This window comes from Pecten maximus, chromosome 9, assembly GCF_902652985.1.
Source record: "Pecten maximus chromosome 9, xPecMax1.1, whole genome shotgun sequence".
Taxonomy (NCBI): Eukaryota; Metazoa; Mollusca; class Bivalvia; order Pectinida; family Pectinidae; genus Pecten; species Pecten maximus.
The window spans coordinates 27,264,362-27,273,404 of record NC_047023.1 but is presented as its reverse complement, the minus strand read 5'-3'; the positions used below and the strand labels follow the sequence as shown (position 1 = coordinate 27,273,404).

At 35.8% G+C, this 9,043-nt stretch overlaps 1 protein-coding gene across 1 annotated transcript; it reads left to right on the top strand.

Annotated features, from left to right (window-relative positions):
- Nucleotides 1-3,278: 3,278 nt before the first annotated feature.
- Nucleotides 3,279-8,762, top strand: LOC117335200. The gene is made up of 5 exons (XM_033895186.1): nt 3,279-3,309; nt 3,646-3,791; nt 4,121-4,210; nt 8,014-8,136; nt 8,345-8,762. Exons 1-5 carry the CDS (start codon nt 3,295-3,297, stop codon nt 8,661-8,663), a joined length of 693 nt encoding a protein of 230 aa, XP_033751077.1. The 5' UTR covers nt 3,279-3,294; the 3' UTR covers nt 8,664-8,762.
- Nucleotides 8,763-9,043: the final 281 nt, after the last annotated feature.

Genomic DNA, 9,043 nt, shown 5'->3' with positions numbered 1-9,043 from the left:
ATGTAAAAGTCAGTTGTATGTTAATAACCATACCTATATCTTACCTAAAGGTCAGTTGTATGTTAATAACCATACCTATATCTTATGTAAAGGTCAGTTGTATGTTAAAAACCATACCTATATCTTATGTAAAGGTCAGTTGTATGTTAATAACCATACCTATATCTTATGTAAAGGTCAATTGTATGTTAATAACCATACCTATATCTTACCTAAAGGTCAGTTGTATGTTAAAAACCATACCTATATCTTATGTAAAGGTCAGTTGTATGTTAATAACCATACCTATATCTTACCTAAAGGTCAGTTGTATGTTAATAACCATACCTATATCTTATGTAAAGGTCAGTTGTATGTTAAAAACCATACCTATATCTTATGTAAAGATCAATTGTATGTTAATAACCATACCTATATCTTACCTAAAAGTCAGTTGTATGTTAATAACCATACCTATATCTTACCTAAAAGTCAGTTGTATGTTATAACCATACCTATATCTTATGTAAAAGTCAGTTGTATGTTATAACCATACCTATATCTTATGTAAAAGTCAGTTGTATATTATAACCATACCTATATCTGATGTAAAAGTCAGTTGTATATTAATAACAATACCTTCATATTACGTTAATGTCAGTTGTAAGTTAAATACCATACCAGTATCTTACACATAGGTGTATTGTACTTCAGTCTGGGGAAATTGTCAAATTCTCATACGCAAAACGTCATTGAATCCATTATACAATCTAACATTTAACGTGTATAGATAGCTAAAAAAACGTAAGGTTAGTATTACCTATGCATAAACGCGAGAAAATAACTTCCTTTCGGTGATATAGGACTACTGACGGTTGAGTAAGTTTACCACTGTGCCTGCAGAATAAAGCTTAATTGTGAACACATTTAAAAGTTATTCAAAACAATGTACATTGAAAGCTTTTGGTTTTTGTATTGTCTTTGGGCTCATTCCTACAATAAAAGCCATTTAGAACCAGACAACACCACAATTGTAAAATCCCCTCATTAATATGGCGTGTCACACGCTACTACCTTCAACCAGGTTTAAATTTTTGCAAACCATTCTGTATTATATGTTTGTATTATATATTTGTAATCAATAATTGTAAGTGTATATATGCAGTGTTTTGTATTACACCATATACATGTGTATGCTGGAAATATAAGCTCAAACATGTATTTCTGTTCAATAAAATAAATCTGGTGATCTCATCTGCAGCTTACAATAACGTTCTAATGATTATTGGGAATTATGGTTAAAATGATACCCTTGGTTTTATCAAACAGGAATGTTCTTTTCCGCCATTATGGCCAATAGTAAAGAACTAAAACATTGTTTTTTTCCTGATACAGGTCCTCAGTTTATCAGATAAAAATATGTTCCAGAAACAATGATTTCTGCTGTAGGACTGTGGACTGTTCATTCAAAATTGGATATAATGATGTTTTCACTGTAAGATAATCGAACATAATATTTTTACATTAATAGATATAAGGTTTCGGGCATTTTCTTGCCGTTTTTTTCACAGGTTGCGGAGTCAGGTATACCATTCAATACTGACTAAAATAATACCAAATTAGCAAAATTTTCCAATGTGATGCACAATATTATTGTTGCATGTGCATGTACCATCAATCATGCATGACAATTCAGTGAAATGCGATATTCTTGGGAGTAAGATATTAACTCGATTTGATTATGAAGCAATGCTTTTTTTCTACATCTAAAGACAAAAAAAAAAAAAAAAAAAAAAAATCGTAAACTTGCAACGATTTTAAGCCATATTAATAGTTCAATATTTTTTTCTTCAATCCGACATCCCAGATGAAAAACATTTTTTTTACATCGCCACCTACAGACCTGCCTTTTCATAAAGCAGGGGATGCCGCACCTTGTCCACCGCCTATGCCAGCTGTTAAGTCGAATGACTTAGGGTAACCCCGCATGTGACTGAACACCACTAAGGCTGTTCAGAAAAACTTTAGAATGAAAACTACGATAGATTATGGGGCTAATACACCTCCGGAATCTCATCTAGATTTTGGCATTTTCCAATCAATTTTTATAGACTCTTAGTTATCAACACTTTCGGCCCTAAGTATCACCGATTCCGTTATTTTTCCTTATGTGCACACCCTGATAAAACATTTTGTGTGATATAAGTGATATGACAGTAACTAACAAGCTATGTAGCTTACATATGATAAACAACGATTCCTAGAAGGACCAACTAGCTGTATGGTGTAGTTTGATTCATCTTAGACTCTAAGTTATTTAGTATCTAACTCTTAATTTATATCAACAGTTTCTAATATCTTTTGTGTGTTACAACTTTTTCAGAATTCTGGAAGTAAACTATTATTTCTGTAGACAACTTGAAAAGAAGTTTCAAGATTAAGAGTTAGATTCTGAACAGCCAAAATGAATTTTACTGAATCATACAGAGGTTTCGTCCTTCAAGGATTCGTCTGTGATACTAAGGGGTTAAAGTGATTATGGGAGGCAGCATAGGACGTAAGCTTAGTACTTGCTGCCGCCCAAAACATGAAATTATCTTTTGTCTTCTTTTTAGCAGCTTCATTCTCCCTAATGTCTCCCTTGACACTGCCTCACTTTTGGCCTTTAGTTGAGCGTTCGCCCCTGTGGGGAAGGCTGTGGGTTCTGTCCCCGGGCCGAGACATACCAAAGTCTATAAAATGGTAGACGTAAGATGCTACTCCTGTTTAGCGCTCAGCATTTTTGAGTAGGACGACAGGTTCACCCGTTGTCAGTATAATGTGACAGAATGAGGTATCCTGCTGGATGTCTTCGGCAGTCTACTTCAGTGAGATAGCACTATAAAGTCAGTTCTGTACTATAACAAGGAGACAAACACAAATATACAACAACTCCAAAAACACCAACATTCACTACACGCATGCATCTCGTACACAGGAGAGGCCGTACTTAAATAACATGGCTGCCGATGGGATGTAAAACAATTCGAAACGAAAGAAAACGAAACAAAACCAACGTATATTTCCCTGTGCTGCAAATAAAAAGGATTTAACAACACAGACATAGTTTTTTGTTTTTATGTTTGCCCCAAGGTCTGTAAGGCACAGTGATGTTTTCTTTTGTAACAATGTACTTAAGGCATCGTAATTGTAAAACTGAAAGTGAATTTATAATCAGAGCTACGTGTACCATTGTCATTGGTGTATAATTAACTTTGACCTTCTTATAAATAAACAGCTCATGCACGATCCCCGTAGACAATATCCCTGGCCACAATGACTCTGCTGCATGTATGTGTACATTTCATCGTTGTTTGGATATAGAATATAAACACTGCAGCCATACTGCATTACAATTGGAACTTTGTGTCATGTAGAAATTATTTCCTGGAAGTATTTTTGTAAATTTTGGAAAAGAATATATTTTCATAATATATTGAAGTGTATTTACTTACATGATATCATTAACATGCATGGTAGAATGAAATTTTGGCTTCAGTAATGGTTTTTATTAAACTTAAATGTCAGACAGATGTTGAGCTCGTTATCCGATATCATTATAAACCATGTTTGAATTATACCAGTATTTTAAAACTTTGCTATATGAAAACCTATAACTTTTAATAGGTTTACGTTGGAGTTCTCCTGATGATGGTGACGGGCACGCAGGCCACATGTACAGCATGTGGCTGCATACCTGCAGACCCCTCAGATGTAGCAGAAGACGATTACCTCTTCGAACCCCTACGGTCTGAAGATTTTCAATTGTTCCAGTAAGTATAAGTCATAACAAAGATTAACAACCACAGACGGAGAAAGTTACAATCGTGACAAAATTAACCGCATCTGACGACACCCGGTTATATACTGTATAGTAGGTCATATTTGGGGGATGATATTATTTTACTCTTTTATTATATAGCACCAATGTTATTACTCAGCAAATATATACAGTGTAAATGTATTTTAACGGTTTTTCTGTATAAACGGCATAAGTTTTACAAGGCGTGATTGTACTAAGTCATATGTCATTTGAATAGTACTTCCATTTACAATTTAGCTGACATAGACGATGACATTGAGTTTCATTGAACTATTACAGATACCGGATGTACGAAGCGGCATGGGACAATTGGAATGTCTACAATTACATACGTTCCTTGCCACCCCGCTACGAAAAACCAGAAGAACCGTAAGTGTATAGTATTTGTTTTTTCAATACTGTATCAAAACAATTTATTTAACACACACTCATTTGTTAACGTAATACGTACAACTGACCCAAAATTTGCATCTGTTTAAGAGGGGTTTCCTCGTATTTACGCACAATTTTCGATCCCGTGAAAACATTGAAAAAGTGAAAAAGTTTTAAGCTTTACGTTAATACCAAATTTGTAAAGTAACTCGCAGTACCAAAAGCAGAGACATATATATGTCTCTGCCAAAAGGTAACAACATGAGAAGACTTTGTTTCGGTTTAACAGTTTAAAATGACGATGTTTTGGTCTGACGTAATGGCGGATTAACCAGAACATGTCGAATAAGTTCCAGTACATCGATACACACATGCGCAAAGGCCGATTTACCTGTGCTCGCGTGTGTTTGATAGGGGACAGGGCGCTCTCGATATTAAGGATATGCTTGAGTGGTCACGAATAAAGGGAGCCACCACTTGTACGGGGAAATAGCGATGTTACTTATCTCTCTATATATATGTCTCTGCCAAAAGGTCACAAAATGAAAAGACTTTGTTTCGGTTTAACAGGTACCTGTATTAGATACGCCTGCTCGGTAGGCCAGGTCGAGAAAACTCTATATTTGGAAGTAAACAGATAATCATGCGACAAAATGATACCCCATGATGCTTTAGGCATTTCCCCGTTCCAACCAATTGTACAAATGAAATATAGACAAGTGCACTGTCATTACGTAATTATGAATCAGGATGCTTCAGACCAACACAAGTGTTTATAAATCTGTCCATAAAGAACCTCTCAAACAACACCAAAATCCAGTAGAATGGTCATTCTGTCGGCGACTTCCTAATGAACTGTCAAAAAATATAAGGAACGGTAACTTTGTACTTTGTAGGGTTGTGACATCTTTTGTATGATGTACCGTACGGGTATCATGAAGTTTAACATAAGTTACGGCCCTGGGTTCAGTAATACTGGTACGCTACGTACATGAACATAGAGAACACGTGAAATTCTGTTTACAACGACACTTCGAGACTTATGTGAATTATTAACTTAATTTTAAACAAACGCTATGTAGAGTTTACTTGAAATGACCAAAACAAAAACGTGACGGTGAAAAGAAAGCTTTGTATATGATGGACATTTATTTAACAGATGACAATTTGATTTCCGATCTCTCAATTAAAATTGCGTCCTGCGCGGAGTTTCTCTCCGAATCGCACAAAGCACGCGCTTGTGTTCAGTAAACGCGTAGTAACACTGTGTACGTGTCTAAATTTAACTCGCGTAATTGGTTGGATAGGGAAAATGGGTATCATGTTTGTCACGTGATCGTCTGTTTCCTTCCAAATATGTTTTCTCGAAATGACTAAAAATAATTAAATGTTTTTACTGGTAACAAAAATTGAGCAAAAAAAATCCGGCAACTCATTTTTTAATATATTGATAACAACAAATTAAGTACTGATGAGATGATGAAACTAGGCGTATTTCTTAGTGAGTATCTTAAAGGTTTGAGCCCAAGAAAATGTAGCAACACACATGGTGCAGTCAATTAAGTAAAACAAATAAAGGGCATTTAAATTGATATACAAATATTATTGAAACGTTATTGTTTGATTATGTAATTTTTCATATCTGTCCCACTCATAAACGTTATAATAATGATTCCGTCATGAATTGAAATCGGCCAAACAAACATCTTTTTCCCCACCACATTTGACGTTTAAACATGAAAAAATGCATGCCATCTGAAAATGCAATAAACAGTATCCTAAGCTTGTTTCCATTTCACATGAGATCTTATCAACTTGTCTCGGTTTTTTTTCATTTTTTTTGCGAACCTTGGAAAAAAGAAGAAAATCCATGAAATGAAAATGGTATTGGTGTAGAGAAGATATATTTGGTGAAGTTAGGTAATCAGCAAAACCACATACTGTGACTTTAACGATGTATCGTCCATACTTTGAAAAATGATCACGCGTGATCTTCTATACATTTAACTACACAATGCAACATACAATGTACCACTTTAACTCCATTTATTTCAGAGAGCAGTTTATACATTTTGTCATAACCTGGCGAGCGATTAGAGTTTTTGGGTCAACAAATATAGCCAATTTTATCTCTCCATGTCACTCTACTGACAGCAAACTGACGCAATCTTTGTGTCCAATCTTGACCGATACTAGATCATCACTTGACCAAATTCTTCAGTAAGCTAGAGCCATATTTTGTTTGCGTTCTGGACGATTTCTCCCGGGGTCCGGGAAAATGAGCGAACAACTGCACCTACACCATAACTGTGTGTATCTCTGTATGTTTAACACACAGCTCAATGATACAACGTCCAGGCCTGTGGGTGACACGAGTTCCACGCCGCATACATATTTGAAATAGATGATTGAATGTCAGATTTATTACATATATCTCCATTGCAATTTTGTTACATTATGTAATGGTCCATACACACCCAAATAGTAAACCACATAGTAAATTTGGGCCAGCCAGCACTAGAAACAGGCATTTGAAGTGAATTAGGGCCAAGCAGCACTAGAAACAGGCCTTAGAAGTAAGCTACAGTAAGTAAGTAACACTAGAAAGAGACATTTGAAGTAAATTAGGACCAACCAACACTAGAAAGAGACATTTGAAGTAAATTAGGACCAACTTACACTAGAAAGAGACATTTGAAGTAAATTAGGGCCAGTTTACACTAGAAAGATTGGTTTGGTTTGGTTTATTTTGTTTAACGTCCTATTAACAGCTAAGATCATTTAAGGACGGCCTCCCGTGTGTGCAACATGCATGCGTGTGGTGAGTGCGTATGTGTGTTTTGGGAGGTTGCAGTATGTTCGTGTTAAGTCTCCTTGTGATAGGCCGGAACTTTTGCCGATTTATAGTGCTATCTCACTGAAGCATACTGCCGAAGACATCCAGCAGCACACCCCACCCGGTCACATTATACTGACAACGGGCGAACCAGCCGTCCCACTTCTTGTATGCTGAACGCTAAGCAGGAGTAGCAACTACCATTTTTAAAGACTCTGGTATGTCTCGGCTAGGGGACAGAACCCAAAGCCTTCCTCACAGCGGCGAACGCTCAACTAAAGGCCAAAAGTGAGGCATTGTCAAGGGAGACATTAGGAAGAAGAAAGTTGTTCAGAAAGAAGAGAAAAGATAATATCCCAAATTTAGTCGCCTCCTACGATCATGCAATGGGGGCAGCAGGTACAATTCTTACCCCCTACCTGCAGGGCAGACACTAGAAAGAGACATTTGAAGTAAATTAGGACCAACTTACACTAGAAAGAGACATTTGAAGTAAATTAGGACCAACTTACACTAGAAAGAGACATTTGAAGTAAATTAGGACCAACTTTCACTAGAAAGAGACATTTGAAGTAAATTAGGACCAACTTACACTAGAAAGAGACATTTGAAGTAAATTAGGGCCAACTTACACTAGAAAGATACATTTGAAGTAAATTAGGGCCAACTTACACTAGAAAGAGACATTTGAAGTAAATTAGGGCCAACTTACACTAGAAAGAGACATTTGAAGTAAATTAGGACCAACTTACACTAGAAAGAGACATTTGAAGTAAATTAGGACCAACTTACACTAGAAATAGACATTTGAAGTAAATTAGGGCCAACTTACACTAGAAAGAGACATTTGAAGTAAATTAGGACCAACTTACACTAGAAAATGACATTATATAATGTAAGAAGTGTTAAATAACATTTTCATCAGTGGTCTTTTTCGTTGCAAAATATTTTCTTTTTTTTTCAGGGGAAAACAACGATGTCGTACAGACTTTAAACAGATTTTTGGATACTACAAAGCGAATGGACAAGTGTTATGCTATGTTGTTTATCCGCATATACAGAATCCTAAAATGGCTCAATGTTTTGGGTATGTATATTCATCTTTTTTGATCGATAAGTTATTTTTGCGATGAAATAATTTTATCTTTGTCAAACCATCATGTTTAACTTTTTAACAGAATCAATTTTTTAATCAAATCTTTTCGTTGTATGATTTTAATAATGCTGGATATTTATTTTTGTAATGAGCAAACTTTAATTAAACTAGTTATGAATACATTTCAACGTTATTGTAGTGAGCAATGTTGTGGAGAGAACTCGTTTTGTGAGCTATGCGCCTATGTACTGACGAAATACCTTGTCTACTGTGACGCCCTTTATACCGATAACGATGGATGCCTTTTCGGGACGGATGCACTGGCCGCATCTGTACCTGAAGACATTGACGAAAGCGACTGGAACAGTCGAAGAAAACGTGAAGCTGATGACTACACCTTTAACGCTACCTTGTTAGATGTAGAAAAACGTTCATATTGCTCAGAAAGTCGGAGTTACTTCGCATTCAAGCACGACTATCTGCCCTGTTTGTGCACATGTAGAGGAGAATGTTGTTAATCAAAGATCGTGCATGACAATGTCTTTATTTCAATAAATGTCTTTAAACACCAAAGCATAATATATTGATAACAGAGACAAATAAAGTGCAACAACAAATTGCTGTTTTACGTTTTATTTTCAGAAGGTATATATGTCTCATGTATAACGATATTGAATGCGCCCAACGTTTACCACTTCGTCAACATACCTGATCCGATTTTCCCAACCAGTTTTATCGCATCGAGAATACCTAGGTAAACGTTTAAATCCCATCCTAAAACATCACATATAGACAAGGACACAGTATAAAAATGGCACACCACATTCTGAAAGCATTCTATCACACTGCAGGTACAGAATTACTATCTGAAGTGATTGCAATGAAAAAACATAAGCTT

What these genes read in the sequence shown, in the direction of transcription:
- LOC117335200 (XM_033895186.1), top strand. An exon ending in GAAGATTTTCAATTGTTCCA is followed by an intron (nt 3,792 to 4,120) that starts GTAAGTATAAGT and finishes GAACTATTACAG; the next exon opens with ATACCGGATGTACGAAGCGG. An exon ending in AAAATGGCTCAATGTTTTGG is followed by an intron (nt 8,137 to 8,344) that starts GTATGTATATTC and finishes ACGTTATTGTAG; the next exon opens with TGAGCAATGTTGTGGAGAGA.